This window comes from Bufo bufo, chromosome 2 (genome assembly GCF_905171765.1).
Source record: "Bufo bufo chromosome 2, aBufBuf1.1, whole genome shotgun sequence".
NCBI lineage: Eukaryota > Metazoa > Chordata > Amphibia > Anura > Bufonidae > Bufo > Bufo bufo.
Window position 1 is genome coordinate 98,738,104 of NC_053390.1, and position 25,043 is coordinate 98,763,146.

The 25,043-nt window shown below is 45.5% G+C and overlaps 1 protein-coding gene across 4 annotated transcripts in view; it reads right to left on the reverse strand.

Moving 5' to 3' along the window:
- The window catches only part of SGTB (small glutamine rich tetratricopeptide repeat co-chaperone beta), an 85,845-nt gene that overhangs the window by 44,507 nt on the left and 16,295 nt on the right, over positions 1-25,043 (reverse strand). For all 4 annotated transcript variants that reach the window (XM_040421344.1, XM_040421346.1, XM_040421348.1 and 1 more), the window contains exons 2-4: positions 22,206-22,337; positions 18,745-18,848; positions 2,665-2,743 (exon numbers count right to left, since the gene is read on the reverse strand). In XM_040421344.1, the coding sequence (XP_040277278.1) occupies positions 2,665-2,743; positions 18,745-18,848; positions 22,206-22,305 (283 nt within the window). In that variant the 5' untranslated portion in view covers positions 22,306-22,337. The remainder of the gene's footprint in view (positions 1-2,664; positions 2,744-18,744; positions 18,849-22,205; positions 22,338-25,043) is intronic.

Genomic DNA, 25,043 nt, shown 5'->3' on the forward strand with positions numbered 1-25,043 from the left:
TCTGTTGGATCTCTCTGCAGCGTTTGATACCGTAGACCATAAACTCCTCCTCACCATGCTCCACTTAATTGGCCTTAAGGACACTGCTCTCTCTTGGTTCTGTTCCTATCTCTCTGGCCGTTCCTTTAGTGTATTATTCGCTGGCTCTTCTTCTCCTCTTCCTCAGTACTAGGTCCTCTACTCTTCTTCCTCTATACAGCCCCCATCGGACAGACTATCAGTAGATTTGGTTTTCGATACCATCTCTATGCTGACAACACCAAACTATACACTTCATCCCCTGACATCACCCCTGCTTTACTCCAAAACACCAGTAATTGTCTGGCAGCTCTCTCTAACATCATGTCCTCTCTGTATCTAAAACTGAACCTCTCAAAAACTGAACTTCTTGTCTTTCCCCCATCTACTAACTCACTTAAACTTGATATTTCAATTTCGGTCTGCAGCACTATCATACAGTCCTGATCAAAAGTTTAAGACCACTTGAAAAATGGCAAAAAATCATATTTAGCATTGCTGGATCTTAACAAGGTTCCAAGTAGAGCTTCAACATGCAACAAGAAGAAATGGGAGTGAGACAAAACATTTTTTGAGCATTCAATTTAATGAAAACAACGAATAAACTGAAACAGGCTGTTTTTCAGCTGATCAAAAGTTTAGGACCACACCTCCAAAAAAAAATCCAACTTCCAAACATGAACTCAGTAATGAGTAGCTCCGCCGTTATTGTTTATCACTTCAAAAATTTGTTTCGGCATGCTTGATGCAAGCGTTTCTATAAGGTGAGTGGGAACATTTCTCCAAGTGGTGAAGACGGCCGCACGAAGGCCATCTACGGTCTGGAACTGTTGTCCATTTTTGTAAACTTCCCTTGCCATCCATCCCCAAAGGTTCTCAATTAGATTTAGATCAGGGGAACACGCAGGATGGGCCAAAAGAGTGATGTTATTCTCCTGGAAGAAGTCCCTTGTCCTGCGGGCATTGTGTACTGTAGCGTTGTCCTGTTGAAAAACCCAGTCGCTACCACACAGATGAGGGCCCTCAGTCATGAGGAATGCTCTCTGCAACATCTGGACATAGCCAGCGACAGTTTGACGCCCCTGCACTTCCTGAAGCTCCATTGTTCCACTGAAGGAAAAAGAACCCCAGACCATTATGGCGCCCCCTCCACTGTGGCGCGTAGAAAACATCTCAGGTGGGATCTGCTTGTCATGCCAGTAACGTTGGAAACCATCAGGACCATCAAGGTTAAATTTTTTCTCATCAGAGAATAAAACTTTCTTCCACCTTTGAATGTCCCATGTTTGGTGCTCTGTTGTAAAGTCCAATAGAGCAGTTCTGTGGTGTTCAAGGAGACGAGGTCTTTGAAGACGTTTTTTGTTTTTGAAGCCCTTCAGTCTCAAATGCCGTCTGATGGTTATGGGGCTGCAGTCAGCACCAGTAAGGGCCTTAATTCGGGTCGAGGATCGTCCAGTGTCTTGACGGACAGCCAATTGGATCCTCCGGCTCAGTGCTGATGAAATTTTTTTGGGTCTTCCACTTGACTTTTTTGTTCCATAACCCTCAGGATCATTTAAGAATTTAAGAAATTCCAAATGACTGTCTTACTGAGTCCCACCTCAGCAGCGATGGTGGTCTTAAACTTTTGATCAGGACTGTAACTCCTGTGCAACATGCCCGCTGTCTTGGGGCCACATTTGACTCTGATCTTTCCTTTGTTCCCCATATTCAATCACTTACACTCTCTTGTCATCTGCACCTCAAGAATATCGCCATAATCCGCCCTTTTCTTACGGTGAAAACGGCAAAAACTCTTGTTGTTGCCTTGATTCATTCTCGTCTTGACTACTGCAACGCATTACTAATCGGTCTCCCTCTCACTAAACTCTACCCCCTTCAGTCTGTCCTAAATGCTGCAGCCAGGCTCATCTATCCATCCAACCGCTACACTGACGCCACTGGTTGCCCATCCACCACAGAATACAGTTCAAACTTCTCACCCACAAAGCTCTCCACAGTGCTGCACCTCCATACATCTTCTCCCTCATCTCCATCTATCACACTACCCTACCTCTTCGTTCTGTTAGCGACCTAAGATTAATAACCTCCATAATTCGTACCTCTCACTCCCGTCTTCAAGACTTTTCTTGAGCTGCACCTACTCTCTGGAATACTCTGCCCCGGAATACTAGGTCAATCCACAAATTCTCCACCTTCAAACTTGCCTTAAAAAAACATCTTTTCAGGCAGGCTTATCAAGCTACCTAAACGTACTATTCCCCGACTAAACCTCCCTCCACCAACTCCTCTGGCCTGAACTCGATCCTCTAGTAGTCCCAAACCCGAAGCAGATCGTCCGGCATCACTCCTGTCAGTTCAATAATGGCTCAAATCCTACTTATCACAATCAACTACCTTTTGTGTCACCCCCAATTCCTCATAGATTGTAAGCTCTTGAGAGCAGGGCCCTGACTCCTAGTGTTTCAGTTGCATATTAGCCAGTTACTTTTGTTTCGTACATGAACCCTATGAATTTGTAAAGCGCTGCGGAATATGGTGGCGCTATATAAATACATTTTATTATTATTATTATTATTATTATTATTATTATACCTGCTGAAAACGGACAGATTGTCTAAATGTCACTCAGTGCTGGATAGTTACCTTCATCTTTCAGCTGTTCAGCCTTCTCTATGGCAGCTGGTGCTGATGAAGGGGATTCTGCTGGTGTATCATCATCCTTCTGGAGGGAGGTAATCATATACATATTATTTCTGTCTCCGAAAAGTGCATAATAATGTGTACGGTAAAGGAGTGCTCCATCAGTAGAAGTTCTCAGTATTAACCCTCATGCACACATCCATATTATGAGTCTGTACAGGTTCCATATTGTACTCGGGTAATACTTCTAGGGGGGAATACCTGTGTGATATGGTGCTGTACAGAGGCAACATACAACATGTGCTTGAACTGCTTCTTCAAGAAAAAATGTACCAAAATCATGTTAAGGCTACTTTCACACTAGCGTTTCTATTTTCCGGTATTGGGATCAGTTATAGGGTCTCAATACCGGAAAAAACGCTTCCGTTTTGTCCCCATTCATTGTCAATGGGGACAAAATGGAACTGAACAGAACGGAATGCTCCAAAATGTTCCCATACCGGAGAGCAAACCGCAGCAAGCTACGGTTTTATTTCCATCTTGGGATGCGTAGCAAGACGGATCCGTCATGACCCACAATGCAAGTCAATGGGGATGGATCCGTTTTCACTGACACAATCTGGCACAATAGAAAACGGATCCATCCTACATTGACTTTCAATGGTGTTCAAGACGGATCCGTCTTGGGTATGTTAAAGATAATACAACCGGATCAGTTCATAACGGATGCAGACTGTTGTATTATCAGAAGAGTTTTTGCTGAACCCTGCCGAATCCAGCAAAAATGCAAGTGTGAAAGTAGCCTAAGGCCTCTTGCACACGACCGTATGGCTTTTTCAGATCAGTTTTTCCAGGTTTTTGTTTCAGTAGGGTTTCCGCTTCCGTTCCGTTTTTCCATCTGGTTTCCGTTTGTGATCCGTTTTTTGCTGATCGGAAACAGAAGCATACAATAATGTTTAAACAATAAGTACACAAAAAAATTGGGCTGGGCATAACATTTTCTATAGATGGTTTCGCAAAAACGGAACGGATACGAAAGAAATACGGATGCATTCCGTATGCATTCCGTTTTTTTGGCAGACCCATTGACTTGAATGGAGCCACGGAACGTGATTTGCGGGCAATGATAGGACATGTTCTATCTTTGAACAGAACGAAAATACGGAAACGGAATGCATACGGAGTACCTTCCGTTGTTTTTGTGGACCCATTGAAGTGGATGGTTCCGCAAACGGACTGCAAACAGAACACAAAAAAAGTAACGGGAAAAAAAAAACGTTTGTGTGCAAGAGGCCTAAGGCTTTGTGTAGTAATCCAATATAGCTTAGTAATCATGGTCGTATAGATCAAGTGCTGCTGTCAAGACCCAAGGCAAATGCTCCTGAATTATGGGGACCCTGCTGTACCTCTACACTGCATGTCAACTACATCACATGTACCTGGAGTCCGAAACTTATATAGGCTTAAATAGGGAAGAGAAGGCCGCCTAGTGAAATTTAAAGGACATCTGTTAGCAAATTTGTACCTATGTAACTGGCTGACCTATTGCATGCACACTTGGCAGCTGAAGGCAACTATGTTGGTTCTATGATCATACAGTATGTGCCCGCATTGCTGAGAAAAGGGAAGTTTTAATATATACAAAATGAGCCTCTAGGAGCAATGGGGGTGTTGCCATTACACCTAGAGGCTATGCTCTCTCTGCAACTGCCACCCTGCACTTTGATTGACAGGGCCAGGTCTATAAAAGTGCTGTTAGGCCTGGGCCTTCTGCCATACCTCCCACTATCTCACCTATCATATCCCCAAAAACTCCTGCTTGCTGCCGGCTGCTGTCTCTGCCAGATGTGGCAGGCAAGTGCCTGCCAGAAGCATCCTCCGCCCATGCGGCCTCCATGCTCCATCCCATGATGCCGGGGTGCCAAATGGGCGCGGGCGCCGCTTCCTGTCATTTATGCTTGCAGGGTAGTGTGCTTCCTGCCTCCCAGCACGGCCCCTGAGCGGGGTTACAAAGTTAAATAGCAGCTTTCTCTTCCAGGAAGTTGCCTGAGTGTTGAGTTACTATCAGTAATAGCAAAGCAAATCGTCCCATCGCGATTCGCGCTCCTCTGTTCCCGCCAGGCTCCAGCACAAACCAGAATTTATTGGCCGGTGCAGCTTGATGTCACGTAAGGGAGCAGCCAGTCACAGTGTGATCCAAACGTGGCCCTGCCTCCTTAAAGTGACCATGCCTGAGCGCCGCGGTCCCATCCTAAAAAGGAGGACTTCTAAATCTACTGCACATGAGATATCAGATTCTGTGAAGGCTTTGCTTCTAGTGGCTGACAGTACAAACTCTCATCATCTCAAATACAGAAAAACGCGTTGACATCTTGAGGTTTCCTCAGATTTTTTTATTTGATCAAGATTAATTGGGTAATTGAACATGTGCAGCGTCCCACTAGCTTATGTGGGAACTGCAAAAGCTTATTGTGTCACGTGTTATATCATGCTATATTGTATTGCTATGTGAAATCCCTTTTTACCAGGCTGTCAGGTGCACCACATACATCTCACCACTAGATGGGGTAGCACCACAGTATATACAGTATAGTGTAGTTCAGTCCTAGTTAGGGTCTCTCTCTTTCATTTGGGAGTTGAGAAGCAGAAGGAGATGGAGTGAGGAGCTAAGGGGGAAGGAGAGGTCCCCTCTCCTGTCAGCTCTCTCTGGAGCTCCACGGCCCAGAGGAGCCATCACACACCTCAGTATCAAAGCCAGGAAGACAGGCAGAGGAAAGTCTATATTCTACCATTCACTGTTCAGGAGTAGCAAGTTTATTGTTGGATAAAGACAAAGGAAGGACAAAGCCATTATTTTAGGCTCTAGGCGCCTTTGTATCTAGGTGAAGGACTTATTAGCTTCTGGCAGCCTCACCGTTATTCTAAGGACAGATAAGGGTTCTATTGTATCACTGGTGTAGAAGATATAGACTTGGATTGCCTCAACTGAGACTGAAGCAAGGCAAGGAGCTGAATATCAGTGAGTACATGACTAACTACCCTAGCCTGACACATTAATTCCATCACAGCCTCTTACTGGGATTCATCACATCCAACTTGCATGTATACCGGAGACTGTTTTATTACTGGATGTAAACTGTTATCAAGAACCTGGTTATAGTAAAGTTTACAGTTGGATTTAACCTGCCTCATTCTTCTAACTCCATACTACTACCACTCTCAACATTTTGCACCATCAAGGTGCTGGCGTCACGACTATACTTAAATCAGGGGCCCAGACGCAGAAGCACTCAGCACCCATCCACCATCAAGGGCACCTCAATCACCACCTGGCCGGTGTCCCCTGTAATAGAGTGTGCCACGGAGAATCCAGTGCTCTTCTCCCCTTCACTGCACTGCAGGCCCAGGGAGGCGTCTCCTAAACCGTAAGTAACCGATGAACTGTATGTACATTCCGGCCCACCGTGCACCTCACATGTTCTACCCCTGTGGACTGGCACGTTGCATAAAATTGGCGTCATGAACAGGATCAATATCCTCTGTGGCTTATGTGAATGAGCCCATTTGTTTGACTGTTATATTGGGCTAAAGAACTGTTTAAACTTCTTAAAAACTGTCTGAATATACTGAGCCAAGTGATTACTTTGAAATCGCATTGTTAAAACTTAGAAAAGCGCTTTGACCTTGAACCTAAAATGGCCGCTGGAGGCCTTCTTGTCTGATTTTTGGCGCCATCACTCTGCAAAACAACCTGTACGGCGGGAAAATAGTGCCGTTCTTTGAAAAGTGTGGGAAAGCAATTTCTACTGCGGCACTACTGCTTCATTACCATGAATTACCATATGAGCGCCACCTCCCCTATGCTGCAGAACCTAGGGGGCATGCTTAAGGAAAGGTGGAGTCTATGCGATCAGTGGACGACTCTGCTAGATGTGTTCCTGCCTCCAGACAGGAAGAGAGACGGACTTGTGAGCATGGCAGCAAATGTGACCGCCGGGTCTAACAAAGAGCTGGAGTGGCTCACCGCTTCTGAAGAGGTGATGTCGGGGCCACCTAAGGCCGCCCTGAAGACAGAGGAGCCTCTGCAGGCTCGACGGGAGTTCCTTACTTCCAACGCTGCCGAAAGAAGAGACCGGACACCAGCGGTATCCATGAGGAGTGGGCCACGGTCTAACCGGAGACAGAGGAGGGCCAAGGAGGAATGCCCTAACCCTGAGTGTCCGAGTTTACCACCGAGGCTATCCGCTACTCCAGTGCAGTGCCTGTATGCGACCGGAACGGCAAGCACTAATGTGGTGTGGCAGCCCACTATTGTTTCCTCGTCACAAGGTACCCGATCCGAATCCCGGAGATGGCACCCTAAGAATAGGACCGTTTCTACCTGCAGGCCGAATGATGAAGAAGGGTGCGTTCAGGGACTGCAAAGTTTGTCCCTTCAGGAACTGCCGCAAGGGATGGGCAAGCCGGCAACCGGAGAAAAGATTACCCTCTTCAATGAAATTCGGAGGCAGTTGAAGTTGCCAATTGTGCCTGTACACTGTTTAATGGGAGCTGTCCCTGATGGCTCATCTCCGGATGAGTGGGATTCTGGGAGTCCACTGTCCACGGAAGTGCCCTCATCAGCGGGTCCATACCGTGAGTAGGCCTGTATGCCATTCAACCGTAACTGTCAAATGGAGCCAGTGTTTTTGTCTCAGTATGGACTGATAACAGTTCCCCACTGCAAGTGGCAGTTTCCTTAGGCCACTGTATAGCCTACTGGACCTTTAACATTCAGGACTCCCTGCCTTATAACCTCTGTTTTTCGCCCAAGTTGCGCATGGTTTGCGCAAAGTTTTTCCCTTCCTATTCCCTCTTCAGGTTAATGAGGGTTATGCAACTGGACTATCATTTTGTTCAAAGTCATTTTACCCAGAAAGACATTCTTCTGTGACTTGTTTATGTGCAATTCTTATGTTTTCCAATTCAACAGACTTTTTTGCACTTTTCTTATTCTGTTGCACTTAAAAGTTTTATACAAACCGGATTCCAAAAAAGTTGGGACACTAAACAAATTGTGAATAAAAACTGAATGCAATGATGTGGAGATGGCAAATGTCAATATTTTATTTGTAATAGAACGTAGATGACAGATGAAACGTTTAATCCGAGTAAATGTATCATTTCAAAGGAAAAATACGTTGATTCAAAATTTCACGGTGTCAACAAATCCCCAAAAAGTTGGGACAAGTAGCAATAAGAGTCTGGAAAAAGTAAATTTGAGCATAACGAAGAGCTGGAAGACCAAATAACACTAATTAGGTCAATTGGCAACATGATTGGGTATAAAAAGAGCTTCTCAGAGTGGCAGTGTCTCTCAGAAGCCAAGATGGGTAGAGGATCACCAATTCCCACAATGTTGCGCAGAAAGATAGTGGAGCAATATCAGAAAGGTGTTACCCAGCGAAAAATTGCAAAGACTTTGCATCTATCATCATCAACTGTTCATAACATCATCCGAAGATTCAGAGAATCTGGAACAATCTCTGTGCGTAAGGGTCAAGGCCGTAAAACCATACTGGATGCCCGTGATCTCCGGGCCCTTAAACGACACTGCACCACAAACAGGAATGCTACTGTAAAGGAAATCACAGAATGGGCTCAGGAATACTTCCAGAAACCATTGTCAGTGAACACAATCCACCGTGCCATCCGCCGTTGCCAGCTGAAACTCTACAGTGCAAAGAAGAAGCCATTTCCAAGCAAGATCCACAAGCTCAGGCGTTTTCACTGGGCCAGGGATCATTTAAAATGGAGTATGGCAAAATGGAAGACTGTTCTGTGGTCAGACGAGTCACGATTCATAGTTCTTTTTGGAAATCTGGGACGCCATGTCATCCGGACCAAAGAGGACAAGGACAAACCAAGTTGTTATCAACGCTCAGTTCAGAAGCCTGCATCTCTGATGGTATGGGGTTGCATGAGTGCGTGTGGCATGGGCAGCTTGCATGTCTGGAAAGGCACCATCAATGCAGAAAAATATATTCAGGTTCTAGAACAACATATGCTCCCATCCAGACGTCATCTCTTTCAGGGAAGACCCTGCATTTTTCAACAAGATAATGCCAGACCACATTCTGCATCAATCACAACATCATGGCTGCGTAGGAGAAGGATCCGGGTACTGCAATGGCCAGTCTGCAGTCCAGATCTTTCACCTATAGAGAACATTTGACGCATCATAAAGAGGAAGGTGCAACAAAGAAGGCCCAAGACGATTGAACAGTTAGAGGCCTGTATTAGACAAGAATGGGAGAGCATTCCTATTTCTAAACTTGAGAAACTGGTCTCCTCGGTCCCCAGACGTCTGTTGAGTGTTGTAAGAAGAAGGGGAGATGCCACACAGTGGTGAAAATGGCCTTGTCCCAACTTTTTGGGGATTTGTTGACACCATGAAATTCTGATTTAACATATTTTTCCCTTAAAATTGTAGTAAATTTTCTCAGTTTAAACTTTTGTTCCGTGATTTATGTTCTATTCTGAATAAAATATTAGAAGTTGGCACCTCCACATCATTGCATTCAGTTTTTATTCACGATTTGTATAGTGTCCCAACTTTTTGGGAATCCGGTTTGTATACTAAAGACTTACTTACTTGGACTTTGTCATGGACTTTATATTATGTTTGTGAAATCAATGCCCATTTGTGACACTGGTAAGATCAGAAGAAAACGCCGTCCCATATCCTATTTTGTGTTGTGAACCACATAAGTTATTATGTCTTTCCATAAAGTATATTGTTATAATGTAAATTTTTATACTGTTTGTTATTTATACCTGTATGCTGATTTTGCATGCTTGCCTCTTTTGTATCTTTCAGGAGACTTCGTCCAGAATGTGTCGAGGGCGACACATATTAAACAAAGGGGGTATGCAGCGTCCCACTAGCTTATGTGGGAACTGCAAAAGCTTATTGTGTCACATGTTATATCATGCTGTATTGTATTGCTATGTGAAATCCCTTTTTAGCAGGCTGTCAGGTGCACCACATACATCTCACCACTAGATGGGGTAGCACCACAGTATATATAGTGTAGTTCGGGCCTAGTTAGGGTCTCTTTCTTTCAGTTGGGAGTTGAGAAGCAGAAGGAGATGGAGTGAGGAGTAAGGGGGAAGGAGAGGTCCCCTCTCCTCTCAGCTCTCTCTGGAGCTCCACGGCCCAGAGGAGCCATCGCACACCTCAGTATCAAAGCCAGGAAGACAGGCAGAGGAAAGTCTACATTCCGCCATTCATTCTTCAGAAGTAGCAAGTGAGTTCTGGTCAAGTTTATTGTTGGATAAAGACAAAGGAAGGACAAAGCCATTATTCTAGGCGCCTTTGTATCTAGGTGAAGGACTTATTAGCTTCTGGCAGCCTCACCGTTATTCTTAGGACAGATAAAGGTTCTGTTGTATCACTGGTGTAGAAGATATAGACTTGGATTACCTCAAATGAGACTGAAGCAAGGCAAGGAGCTGAATATCAGTGAGTACATGACTAACTACCCTAGCCTGACACATTACTTCCATCACAGCCTCTTACTGGGATTCATTACATCCAACTTGCATGTATACCGGAGACTGTTTTATTACTGGATGTAAACTGTTATCAAGAACCTGGTTATAGTAAAGTTTACAGTTGGATTTAAACCTTCCTCATTCTTCTAACTCCATACTACTACCACTCTCAACATTTTGCACCATCAAGGTGCTGGCGTTACGACAAAACCTAAACCGGGGCCCAGCCGCAGAAGCACTCAGCACCCAGTCACCATCAAGGGCACCTCAACCACCACCTGGCCGGTGTCCCCTGTAATAGAGTGTGCCCCGGAGAATCCAGTGCTGTTCTCCCCTTCACTGCACTGCAGGGCCAGGGAGGCGTCTGCTAAACCGTGAGTAACCGATGAACTGTATGTACATTCCGGCCCACCGTGCACCTCACATGTTCTACCCCTGCGGACTGGCACGTTGCAAATATAAACATTTTAATGTCTGGAAACTACATATAACCTCAGGATCTAATTCATAACTATACAGCCTTATAAGAATGAAAGCTTAAAATTATTATATTATAAACTAGAAGTCATAGCACATGTCTGACAGCATTTTAGAGGTGCATTGTGTAACAGAGTACGGTATTATATACACCGCAACTCCCAAATATACTACTTTAACATAACAATTGGGCAAGAGAGATTCAAAACTAAAGCAAAACAGTCAGAGGATTTTATGTCCTTGCAAATGGTGTCCTAATAAGATATCCAAAATCATACCCTAATAAGGAATATAGATGCCATAGAGGGGTCTCCTGCTCAGGACTCCACTGTTTGGAGGACTCAGCCATGGATTACATGGACAGCCGTTCTTTTCCCCTGTGTTGCCCACAACATCCCCCGGCAATAGCAGCTGTTTGCTGCAGGTTTCAGAAGTGGGATCAACAGTGATCAGCCGATTGCCAGTTTGACTTTATTTGAGAAATGGATTGCCTTCATGTAACAACCCCTTTAAAAACTCCTGATATGCATCATTTTAGGCTTTTGCTTAGCAACTGATGCTACCGATGTGTGGTTACTTCGCCTGATCTTCATGATCAAGTTGAGATCTGGCAGCACCACAAAGCAGGTGCTTAGTGCTTAGTCCTGATTAAGGCTACATGCACACGAACGTTGTTTGTTTCGGTGTCTGTTCCGTTTTTTTTGCGGATAGGATGCGGACCCATTAATTTCAATGGGTCCGCAAAATATGTGGACAGCACACCGTGTGCTATCCGCATCCGTATGTCCGTTCCATAGCCCCCCCCCAAAAAAATAGAACATGTCCTATTCTTGTCCGTTTTAGGCATTGTTAAAATGGATCCGCAAAAAAAAAAACTGATAGCATATGGATGTCATCCTTTTTGTTTTGCAGATCCGCAATTTGCGGACCGCAAAACTCATACGGTCTCGTGCATGTAGCCTTAAAGATTTCATGCAGAATAAGAGAAAAAGCTGAATTACCAGGCACCAAGTGGTGGCGTACTGGTTGCCTGTGGGTCCATAATACCACCATGCTCTTCACAGGGTAGGAGCCCAAACAGATGGTCTCATCCTGGTACTTATATTAACCTGGGGTGGGGGGAATAAGGGAAGCATTTCTATCACTACAGATGAAAAAAGAGCTTAACTCCCTATAATAAATATCGATAAAGCACACAGCCTGATACATAAAATCTGCCAGTGTATTAATTAACATAATAAACATGATCTAGCAGCATAAAGCCTCATGCACACGACTGTATGTATTTTGCCATCCGGGCACAAAATCTGCATACCAGCCATGTGCATCCCACAATTTCTGCTGGCCCCAATGTCAAAATGTCTATTCTTGTCTGCAATGTTCACATGTTCTGTTTTTTTGCGGGAAAGACATGCGGACATACGGATGCGCATTTTTTGCAGCCCCCATTGAAATGAATGGGTCCACATCCAATCTGCAAAAAATGCGGATTGGATGCGGAAAAAAAATATGGTTGTGTGCATGACGCTTATAAAAAACGGACTCAACCTGGCAGGAAAGAATCCCCACAACATTAATGACTTGTTATAATAATGTGCAGTTGATAGCACAGCCCAATCACAGATCATTTTTAGCAAATTTCTGCCTCAACCTGTCATGACAGCTGCTCGGGACAAAATAATTATAAGGGATTCCGAAAGCTCCATTCTTAACCAGAGGAAGAAAATCCTCAATTTTTACTATGGATTATTGGATGTTCTGGACTATAGGAAGTTTACAATAAAATAAATCACATAGAAATCAATAGAAAGTAGCAGTGTTACATTAGCATGTATGCAGTCTACTGACCATTACTGAATAAAGGGTATACATGGTTCAGTTTTTTTTTTAGCACTGACGCTGCAGATTTAAAGGGATTCTGTCACCTGCTTTTACCATTTTAAGCTGGCACCATCGCTATGTTGACTAAAGTACCTTATTTCCAGCAGTCTTCTTTTTACTTATTTTCGTTTTGTAGTTTTGATATAAAAGCGATTTTTATGTTATGCTAATTAGGGTCCAAGGTGCCCAGAGGGGCGTTTTTTTTTCCACTCTCCGGATCCCAGTGACGCCCCCCTGCAGTGCCCAAGAACGCCTCCTGATCCTCAAATAACCTCCCACAGCCTCAGCAAACGGTTCCGCCCCCTCCCCACGTCATAATCTACCTTATAGAAATGCCCCGTCCTTCTTCCTGTCTGCGGCCAAAAAACTCGCGCAGGCGCAGTACCGCCTGCGGCCTGCGCGATCATCAACGTCCTGAGGGCAACAGCGCTCAGGTCACATCACTGGGCTCGGCGCATGCCCAGTGAGACTTTTGAGGCTGTTGCCCTCAGGAGGTTGATGATCGTGCAGGCGCAGGCCGCTGGCAGTACTGCACCTGTGCGAGTTTTCTGGCCGCAGACAGGAAGAAGCACGGGGCATTTCTATAAGGTAGACTATGACGTGGGGAGGGGGCGGAACCGTTTGCCGGGGCTGTGGGAGGTTATTTGATGATCAGGACCCTAATTAGCATAACATAAAAATCGCTTTTATATCAAAACTACAAAACGAAAATAAGTAAAAAGAAGACTGCTGGAAATAAGGTACTTTAGTCAACATAGCGATGGTGCCAGCTTAAAATGGTAAAAGCAGGTGACAGAATCCCTTTAAGTGGAATAGTCCGGCAGCGTACAAAGTAATGCAGCTAATGGATGTCCCTGTCAGCAGAAATTAGCATAATCATGACTGCAGCTCCGGATGTGAATGGAGTGCAAATAAAAAGGCACGCTAATCAATATGTAGCCTATTTGGCAAGATGTGCCATTTCATTCAAGTTTAAGTGAGTGGCTTAGTGCCGCAGTTCCCTGCACAGCTAGTGAAAATGTGAATGGGCTGCAGTTGGATCAGAAAGTGATGGCCTATATATCCTAGCAGTACGCTGTCACTTTCTAGGATTGGAAAACCCTTTACATCTGACATTGCTCTCCCTCAGTAATGTTCTCCTACCACCTTAAAGATCTTGTTACTCTTTATACTTAAAGAGGACCTGTCACCACTCCTGACACGTCTGTTTTAATAGCTTTGTGCATTCCCCATGTAATAATGATTCTGGAGCCTCTATTCTTATGTCTGTATGATGTGCCATTCCTTTATTATTTCTACTAGAAGTTATGAATGAATTGCTAGCAGTCTGCAGTAAGGGTACATAGGGGTGGTAACCAGTTGGGGGGGTGTCCGTGCACAGTCTGACAATGGCAGCACTAATTAAAAAGAGTGAGTCTGTGCAGGTACACACCTCCAACTGGTTACCGCCCCTCTGTACCCTTACTGCTGACTGCTAGCAATTCATTCATAACTTCTAGTAGAAATACTAAAGGAATGGCACAACATACAGACATAAGAATAAATGCTCCAGATTTGTTATTATATGGGAAATGTAAAGTGCCTATGTCAGGAATATGGATTATCGTTTAATGGCAGCCATGATTCTCAATTAATTCACCTTGGTCAGTGTACATGCAAAATAAGTTCTCACTTCAACCCTCTGCTTGTCAGATAGTGGAGACAGTGAGATCCACAGGGGGGCCTTGCTTCAAAGCCAGTAGATGGCAGAGAACCTCTAGCAGTCCACCAGTGTTTACAACTTTTCACACTTCCATCCAGTCAGCCAGGAACCAAGCTGATGTGACAGTAAGAATCTCTCAGCATGAGGTCTAAGCCATTCACCACTTTAATCTGATTATCAGACAGGTTGGAACCGGCGGTTCATAAGGAATTATGAATCGCCCATGCATTACATAAATAAACCAGATACACATTTGTGTCCCTGTGGCCACAATGAACAGGCCCGTGGTCCTAGTCTGGCGGTGGGATACCAGGGAAGGGAGATATACATATCTCCCCACAAAAACCAAATAATGGTACCATGCTTGGACTCTACTTGTAGCCGAAACCCAGGCGGGTCTGTTGGTCCCAGAACCATCTCCCTGTGACCTTCTGGTCTGGAGCTATGAACCCAAAAGGGTTTTGTGGGTCATTGAGCTGCCAGGATCAGCAGGAGGTGGGGACCCTTCTCAGAGGCGGGAAGAGGATGGGCCGGCTACAGTTTAAAAGGCTTGTGCCAGCAACCGGGCGTGTCTTTTCTCTGAAGGAGGGTCACATCGTGCTATGTGTTTAGAGGGACCTGCAACCTCCTGACATCAATGCCCTCCATGTGAATACAGCTAAGAACTCATCACAACCCAAAAGGACTCATCCATCTGGTAAACTGACTTTTGTTCTGCTTAAACCTGTTTGTACCATACCACCTGTATTTGTAACCTCAGACCGCTGTATATATTCCTTGTGTGTATAGTGTTATTTCTAGTAAGCCCTTAAGGCGATTAAATATATAATTTAATCTTGTGCTGTCTTATATCTCGATCACGAATCCCCACGTCCGTGTTTCGGCCTAGCAAAACGCTACCGTGGGTTGGTTTCTTACCCTATATAATCCCATTAGCGGACCGGGCTTATATCAAACAAGGAACTGGTGGCAGTCTTTCCAGGCTGAGAACACGCTGTTTCACTGGGGCAGTGAAAAAGGCTCTATCAGCTTGTTGCCTCTCTGTGCCCGTGTGGACAGAAGGAATCCGTGAAAACTGTACCAAGACTGACCTTACCCACTCGTCCAGGAGGGAGTAACGTCACGCCTTGGTAACCAGTGACCATACCGTATCTCGTGAGCTCGACGTAATTGACGTCCGGCGTCAGTCGGGGCACGAGGGGTACGGTATTCGTCACAGCCTATGGTGCTGTGATCATAGGTCTTTGTTAACTAGCAAGTTCCAAGTACATCTATCTATCTATATCTGTCTAACTATTTATATCATGTATCTGTCTATCTAACTGCAGTGCCCCAAAGGACGACTGAAAAGAGTTAGTTAATGTTAAAAGGGTTAATTTCCTGTCACCAAGTTAAGCACTTATGTTTCAATGCACTGTGTATTCAGAATAGCAAGGTTATGGGCAATATGTGGTTAATATTGAGAGACTGGTTATGTTGCCAGGGTGATTGACCGGGTCCACCCCTGAATAGTCTAATCTGAACAGAGCTGCTGGAAGGACATGTGTGAGAGTTTCTGCAGAATATGTCCAAGTCCAGAGAACCTCTGTCGCTGAGACAACAGCTGCCAAAGGAGCACCTCTACTTCCAGAGTACGCCTGAAAGAAAGGGATCAGATGTCTATGGAAGGTCTAGAACCATCCAGTCAGTGCAAGATTTCAACAGCAAAGTATTCGCTCAATTATGGCAGAAAGACTTTGCTGCTGTGGAAAGTGAATATTGCTGTCGGCAACTACCACTCTTTAAATTGGAGTGGCCATCCAGATCTTAAATCTGCACCCCTCAGCCTGAGAACTGCAGAAAAGATTAACATTGGGAGGAGACTACACTGTAATTACTTTGGAACTGAGCCTTTGCTACTACATGTACTACTGATCCTATCATCAACTCAGTAAACAGGCCTGATTATAGACTCCACCATCCTTTGCTTCTGCACCCAGCCAAACTGTTCACTATCAAGGACACCCCAAATACCACCACAATGTTCCACTGCTACCCAGTGCTCCACTGCAAGGTCTAATGGACTTTATTTTGCTCACTGTATGTCCCAAAGGCTGTATATGGAGATAAGGGGAGTTTCCTGATTACTGTTGTTAGGCAGGGCTGGCATCACCCTTTCCTCTCTAGGAGGAAGGAGTTCAGTCTTGTGTGAGCTGTAAATGTGGAAACATCTAGGGAGCAGAGCTAGACAGGGAAACCGCTTACCCTGTAGATTAAAGGCAGCAAATTAACAGCATGTGTGTCAGCCCTGAGGGAGAGGACTACCAAAGACTACAGAACGTATAACGGCCATAAAGAGCGAGTGCCGAATATCTGTCACAAAAGGTAACTGCATTGTGATTGAGACAATATAACTCAGGGCAGGGGCATAGCTATAGTAGAAGCAGGGGAAGTGGCTGCTGTGGGGCCCAATCTCAGTGGCCCACTCAGGAGGAGGACTAAAACATTTTATTGTCAGCACCCACTCTCTATTATACAATAATATATAATAATAATACAATATTATATACACAGGGGCGTAACGATCGCAGTCGCACCAGGCCCGGCGGGAGGGGGGGCCCACAGCCCCGCAGGTGCTTTTAATGGCCAGACCCATACTGTCCCGAACACACCCATACCCTCTCCGCCCGGTCCTGCGCCACCAGACTCACACACACTGTCAATTCATTCTGTGACAGCATGAGACCCGGCGCTGAGGTCACGGGTCTTGCGGGATCACAGGATGACAGATTGACACGGCACTGCAGAGAGTGTGTGACAGGATTGCGCAGTGTCTGACACCTCACTGAAGGCCACAGATGGCAGCACGTGAGTACAGACCGACGGACGGAGCGGAACAGAGTAGGTAAATGAAATATATAAATTAAGAGAGGGGGCAAAAAATGAAATATATAAAGTAAGAGAGGGGGCAAAAAAATTAAATATATAAATTGAGATAGGGGAAAAAAAAATGTAATATATGCATTGAGAGAGGGGGCAAAAAGGTAAAAGGGGGGTGGGGTAATGGGGGTGGGGGGCCCCAATCCAAAGTTTGACCTGGGGCCCATAGAACTCTAGTTACACCACTGTATATACAGTGATATGACATACAGTATATACGTGTAAGAAACAGGTGGAGTGGCTGCCAGATACTGAGGGTTGCATGGGAGGAGGGGGTTGTGAAGAAGTAGCTGGGGGGGGGGGGGGGAGTATTCAAAAATTTCCTGTGGGGCCCAGTCATTTCTAGTTCCGCCACTGACGCAGGGCCTCTACCATATTAAAAGTACAGACTAGCCAGCTGTTTCAGAAGACTGTATCCTGCTGAGGATACATATATCTGAAGATAGAGAGGGTGTACCTCTTAGGCCAGAAAATAGAAATTGTACAGACTAGCTGAAATGAGACACCCAAAGGGCACTAGTAAACTACCATACACAGCCTTGGGAAATTGCATATGCCAACTGTAAAGACTTGTGGACTTGTTGCACACAACCTAGCCTAATTATTGCCTTGTACACCAGGAAACCCTACCTTGCCCCTCAAAACCCACCTACACCAAGGGCACCCGAACAGGAAAGAGAACCCCAATGCCAGGACGTGCGCCCAACGGGGAAAAAAAGTGCACCCGTTCCCATTACTGCACAGCTTGGGGAGGCGTCGGAGTGAGAACCGCCACTGTGAATACAACTACTCCCATCCCCTGTACCCCCTATCCCTATCCCAACAACTCCCTATCCCAACAACAAGGTGTGCCCTGAGGGAAGAAAGGGTGCACCCTCTATTCACTGTGCAAAGCGCTAAAGTGAGGACCACTGTGAACTGTGAGTAGTACTACTCATTTCAGAGCCACAGCCACCACTCCCATCTTCTCTGCCCTGTGCCTCCCTTGTGGCTCACTGCATCTATCTATCTATCTATCTATCTATCTATCTATCTTCTCTCTTTAAAATCCCATTTGGGCTGCTATGTGGTCATTCTACCTCTGTATACAATTGCCGACCCCTTGTCTACTAATCCAAGTAGGCTGAGTGGGTTTAGTACTAGAGTAACATGCACGAGATGACAGACATGAATTTTAGAGAATGGTAAGGGTATGTCTTGCTGTAATTGCTGTTAGGTGGTTGACTGGGTGACCAAATACTCTCTATAGTCTCCAAAATGGCTGACTATGGTTTCAGTGTTCTGTACCCAAAAGACAGAGCAGCTCTGGAGGACATGCTGCTGCTCTAATATGTGACTACTGTGCAGATTAGAAGATGCAGAGTGCAGAAAATAAATAATAGAAAAGCAACAAGTATTCAATACCAGAGTAACACAGTAGAGAATCTTCCACCAGGCACAAATTGTGATATTCATGACTGTGCAGGGCAGTCTTCCTTTAGTAGACACAAGGTTCCTCCATCCATTGCCCACGCTGAGTCAGAAGATATCAGTTGCATTTACAAACTCTAGAATAAAGGGCAAATTACCTTCAAGTGTGTTTGTGAGAAAACTTCTTCCAAGCTATAAGGTGCTGCAAGCTGAACATCTTCAGGACTGATTTTGAAGACAGTCTCCAGACATTGCACTGCCACTGAACAAGAAGGAGCAGATGTAAAAACAAATGTGGTTTCTTCAGTACTAATTAAGTGAAAGTTGCTGGGGCGGACTGGCCCTAGCCGCTACTGGTAATTTTCCTGGGGGGCGTCTGAGCTGGAGAGGGACATAATGATCTAATAAACAGGGATGCTCAACCTGTGGCCCTCCAGCTGTTGTAAAACTACAACTCCCACCATGCCCTTCTGTAGGCTGATACCTGTAGGCTGTCCGGGAATGATGGGAGTTGTAGTTTTGTAACAGCTGGAGGGCCACAGGTTGAGCATGCCTAATCTAATACACTCATAAATAGCACTGGGAGGGTCAGGTACTTATGTACCTGGCCAGTGGCCACAGGTAACCTCTAGTGATGAGCGGCAGGGGCAATATTCTAATTCGCAATATTTTGCAAATATTTGGTAGAATATTCGTCATATATTCGTGAATTTGAGATTATTTTATTGATCACGAAAAATCAGCAATGTAATATTCGCGTAATGCGCGCAAAATACAGGCGTGGGTCACTATAGCTAAATTTTTCAAGCTGCTAGAAGTTTCCTGAGACTGGAGAAAATGGTTGGCACGGCAGAACATTACAATAGCTTTATATGCAGATAGAGTGCTCCAATATATTGGCGATTGCGATATCGGCACTAATGATGCGAATATTTTGGCGCAATACGTGCAAATTCACATTTTAACAGGTCTGACTACTTATTACTGATTGATGCACTAAGTATTGTTGTGAACTTGTGACATCACAGCACTATGTCTGTAGCATGTATGTATGGTCAGCAGAACCTAACACCCTGCACTATATCAGGATATAACCTACACTGACTATCTGTATTATATATATAAGCTATCTAACTATCTAATGTAGTGACACAGCAAAGCACAGAGCACAGCAATAACACTGCTGTCTCTCTCAGAACTTTAAGATACTGTAGAAAATGGCTGCTGGGGAGGTTCTTATATAGTAAGGGGTAGGCAACTTTCCTATTGGTTGCTAGGGATGTTGCTAAGCTCAGACAAAGACATTGCAGCCTTCTCATTGGCCCACAAGTAATAAGGGAGGTTACTGATGAAAACAAAATCTCGAATATTCGAAATCACAAATATATATCACTATATTCTAAATATTCGCGAATTCTCTTAGTGCCGATATTCGCGATTAATATTTGCTATTCGAATATTCGCACCCAACACTAGTGACCTCCTGAATTCAGTTGTATGGCTGTCCTCAGAACGGTGATGCCGCTGAATACTATGGCACCGGAGGCCGCTATATGAAGCAGTGTACAAATGGATCAGGGACACATGCGTCTCAGGCCATAGGCTGGAAAGGGCCCGTGGCCTGCACTGGAGAGGGTGACTTGGTACAGCACTCAGGTATATTATTTTTTTCTCCTGTCTTTGGCCATTTGGGGAGAACACTACTGGGCACTATAGGGTTCATTACTAGGGGAAGTCCAGGCAGCATGCAAAAAGTCGGGCTGGCTTGGTGCTATGTCCTGGATCTCACCTTCTAAGCCCCCTGCTCTGTATATTAATTATTGTTGGAGGACTGGTTCTGCTGGGATGATATTTTGTGTTGCACTATTGTATTGCTGGCACGACTACCTTCTATCAATTTGGACTTGCCTATAACATGGAGTCACTTTTTTTAAAAAAATTTCAGGGCCACTTTAAGTTTCTAGTATGGTCCTGGGAAGTTGTATAGTTTATATGCCAGAATATGATTACTGACAAGTTCACGCACTGTATGACATCACATACTCTACTAAACCATGTTCTAAATTGGGTCACATGCACACATATGGACTCTCAACAGCCAGGCATGGTAGCTGGTGAATAAATGGGATCTATTGATTGATCTCTGTTCATAAAGATCAATGTTCATGGTTCATCTATGTAGGAAGGTTGGGTAACTTTGAGTAAGCTTTGAGTAACTTTGTAAATATACAGTATGTCATTACTAGGGATGAGCGAATGGAACCGAACCCGAGTTCGGGAAAAGGTTTTAAACAGTAGAAATTGATTTTTGAAGTTATTACCCAAAGTCTTACAAGACTTCGCGAAGTAATAACTTCGGGTCATCGGAGACAATACGTTCTAATACTATACATTCGCTCCATACAGTATTCTAACGAAGTTTTATGTTTTATCCAAAGTCGATTCGCTGATCCCTAATCATTACTTACTTGCCCTAGATTTATATGCCTTATGAGGCTGCTATGGGGTCCTTGAAGAGAAGTGATGCGGCCCTAGTTAGGTCATTCACTTTAATCCTGAATGGTGAGAACCTGTGCAGGACTCTCTTCTCCAGAAAAACTGGGGGTTTTCCCATTACCAAAACTGGATACTGAATAAGTGTCTGATGGGACTCCCAGCAATCACGAAAATGGGAGTCCTGGAGACCTCTGCGCATGGAACATTAGTATGCCTGTGCTCGGCAGTCCCATGGAAATGAATGGAGCGGTGGTTATACATGAGTACCTATGCTCCATGCCCATAGGGAACTTCAGGACCTCCGGACTCCCTTTCTCATCCCAGTGGTGGGACCACCAGCGAGCACACACTTATCCCCTGTCCTATGCATAACAAGTGTTGGGAACCCATTAGGTAATATAATGTATTTACAAAGATACTCATCTTTTTATGCAGAAATAAGTCTTACTAAAAGGTTACCGTAACTAAACTTTTGTTGAGAAGACAAAAGTGCAGAAGTACTCCTCGGACAGAACACTCTGCCCCTTCAGATTTCATCAGACCCGCTTGAGTGTGTGGAGCACAGATCCCATATAGTCTCTATGGATCCGTACTCCACACATTCGAAAAGCTGAGCAGAATCAATGAAAGCTAAAGGGAGAGAGCAATGTGAGCAGCCCTGCTGCACCTTCATCCAGAGGGTGTCCTGCTCTTGAAAGTGAACCAGTAGATGATTTCTCCTGCCTTATCTGAGGGCAGGATATGATAGAGGAGAACTTGGGCTTGTGATAAATAGATTTATATTATTTTAGTTATAGTAAATACAGAATAAATCCTGACAGGACTCCTAGGAGAGACAGTAAGAGTCCTGATAACCCCGCCCACACAGGATGACTGACAGCTCTACTTGTATTAGTGTGTACTCAGAAGGCTGTCGACCACAGCCCAAAGTTCCCAGTATGACCATGTCCACGCGTACTTAACTCTTACTACATCGCAGTGTTTGTAGACATATAAAAGTGCTGATTAATGTATGAACCTTTCAGGAAATCCATTAAGATCAAGTATTGTACTTAGCCGAGAGCTTTAGCTTTATGACATCTTGCATGCTCTTCTCCGAATATTGACTGTGTTAATTATTTACCTTCCAAACTTTCTTGCTCATCTGACGTGTAAGCATCCCTCTGACTCTGCTCTCTTAAGAACTGGATGACTGCACACACCAGATGCTTGATGGATGACATATTTGTTCAGTTGACCGGCAATCTCTAAATCACTGTAATGAGAATAGAATTTAGCAGCAGAAAGGGTTCTGTATCAAACATTATAAAGCAAGATAAAAATCATGCACCAGTGTATGAAAATCTGAAACTAACAGTTATATAGGAAGAAATATCAAACATCAAATTAAATTTATCCATGAAAATGGCCTAATTCGAAAATCAGGCTTTGCACAGCCCACAGCTCATGCAGCTTCCAGGCACTGACACTGGTTGAGCCTTTCAGCCCTGTATTTATTCCCCCAGTAAGGAGCCCAGCAGCTATACCTGGAAAAGTGTTGTACTGGAGTGGGGAGGGAATGGCAAGCAGGGCCGATCCTAGGGTCACAGGCGCCTGGGTGCAGAAATATTTCTGGCGCCCCCACATGGGCGTGGTTATCTTACTAACTCCTCCCCTTTACAATGTTTCTATGGCAACAACTTCAGCCCCACGAATCGGCGGCTCGGCTGCTCGGCTTAAAAAAAAAAAAAAGTCAAAAAAAAAAAAGTCCCGGCCAGGGCCGGACTGGGGATAAAAACCAGCCCAGGAAAAAGTTGCACACCAGCCCCACAGCATTGCGTCATTATTTACTTGTTTATAATAGGAGAAAGCATTCATTTTAAAACACGTGTGTAAACACGAATATGAACTTTGCCCCACGATAGCTCTTTTGTAGAACCCCCATAAAAACTTACAGTTACTTGACTTGGCCCTTGGGGATCTCGGACGCCACTTCAACACTTTGGCCGGGGGCTCGGCGGAGCTGATGTTGTGCTTTAACCTAATGAGAAAGATTTCATAATAAGGATTTGGAGAAAGGGCAGAGGGATAGCAGAGCAGGGAGAGGCTGGTGCTGCTACTAGGGGGTCATACCATGGGGGAGTAATAAAGCCCACCATAATGCCCCCCCAGTAGTAATAATTCTCCTTATAATATGCAAAACATTTGTAATGCCCCCAGTTGAGCTAATGTTCCCATAATGTGCCAATATAAAATACCCCTTCTCAGTGCCCCCGTAGATGACCCCCATAGTGCCTCCCCCTTCCCCATAGTACCCACCATAATGTGTCCCAGTATAAAATGCCCCTATACAGAGCCCCCATATAAAATATCTTCTTTTTTAGCCTCAGTAGATGCCCCTATAGTGCCCCCCAATAATCTGCAGTAAGATGTGCCCCCATAGATGCCCCCAATCATGTGCCAGTAATAAGAGCCCCCCCACCATCATGTGCCAGTAGCCAGAGCCCCCCCATATCATGTCAGTAGCCAGAGCCCCCCCATATCATGTGTCAGTAGCCAGAGCCCCCCATATCATGTGCCAGTAGCCAGAGTGCCCCCAATCATGTGCCAGAAATAAGAGCCCCCCCACCATCATGTGCCAGTAGCCAGAGCCCCCCATATCATATGCCAGTAGCCAGAGCCCCCCCATATCATGTGCCAGTAGCCCCCCTTATGTGCCAGTAGCCCCCCTATGTGCCAGTAGCTCTCCTTATCATGTGCCAGTAGCCCCCCTTATCATGTGCCAGTAACCCCCCATATCATGTGCCAGTAGCCAGAGCCCCCCCCATATCATGTGCCAGTAGCCAGAGCCCCCCCCCCCCCCACCATCATGTGCCAGTAGCCAGAGCCCCCCCATATCATGTGTCAGTAGCCAGAGCCCCCCCATATCATGTGTCAGTAGCCAGAGCCCCCCATATCATGTGCCAGTAGCCAGAGTGCCCCCAATCATGTGCCAGAAATAAGAGCCCCCCCACCATCATGTGCCAGTAGCCAGAGCCCCCCCATATCATGTGCCAGTAGCCAGAGCCCCCCATATCATGTGCCAGTAGCCCCCCTTATGTGCCAGTAGCCCCCCTATGTGCCAGTAGCCCCCCTTATCATGTGCCAGTAGCCCCCCTTATCATGTGCCAGTAGCCCCCTTATCATGTGCCAGTAGCCCCCCTTATCATGTGCCAGTAGCCCCCCATATCATGTGCCAGTAGCCAGAGCCCCCCCCCCTTATCATGTGCCAGTAGCCAGAGCCCCCCCCCCCCCATATCATGTGCCAGTAGCCAGATCCCCCCCATTATCATGTGCCAGTAGCCAGAGTGCCCCCATATCATGTGCCAGTAGCCAGAGTGCCCCCATATCATGTGCCAGTAGCCCCCCATATCATGTGCCAGTAGCCCCCCTTATCATGTGCCAGCCCAGTAGTCCCCCCTTATCATGTGCCAGCCCAGTAGTCCCCCCTTATCATGTGCCAGCCCAGTAGTCCCCCCTTATCATGTGCCAGCCCAGTAGCCCCCCTTATCATGTGCCAGCCCAGCCCAGTAGTCCCCCCTTATGTGCCAGCCCAGTAGCCCCCCTTATGTGCCAGCCCAGTAGCCCCCCTTATCATGTGCCAGCCCAGTATTGTACCTATATAAAAAAATAAAAAAAAATAATACACTTATACTTACCTCCAGCAATGCGATGCGATGCAGGCCACCTCTTCCGTCTGTGTCCCTCGCTATACGGCTCAGGCGACGCGATGACGTCATCGCGCCATCACCGGCCTCTGATAGGCTGCCAGCACTAAGCCGGCAGCCTATCAGAGGAACAGGAGGGGACACACCTCTCCCTCCTCTGCCGCAGCACAGACAGGCATCTGTATTGCCGTCCTGAGGACGGCAATACAGATGACTATGGAGATGAGCGCTTCCGCAATGGAGGCGCTCATCTCCTGCTCTGCCCTGCCGCCGGC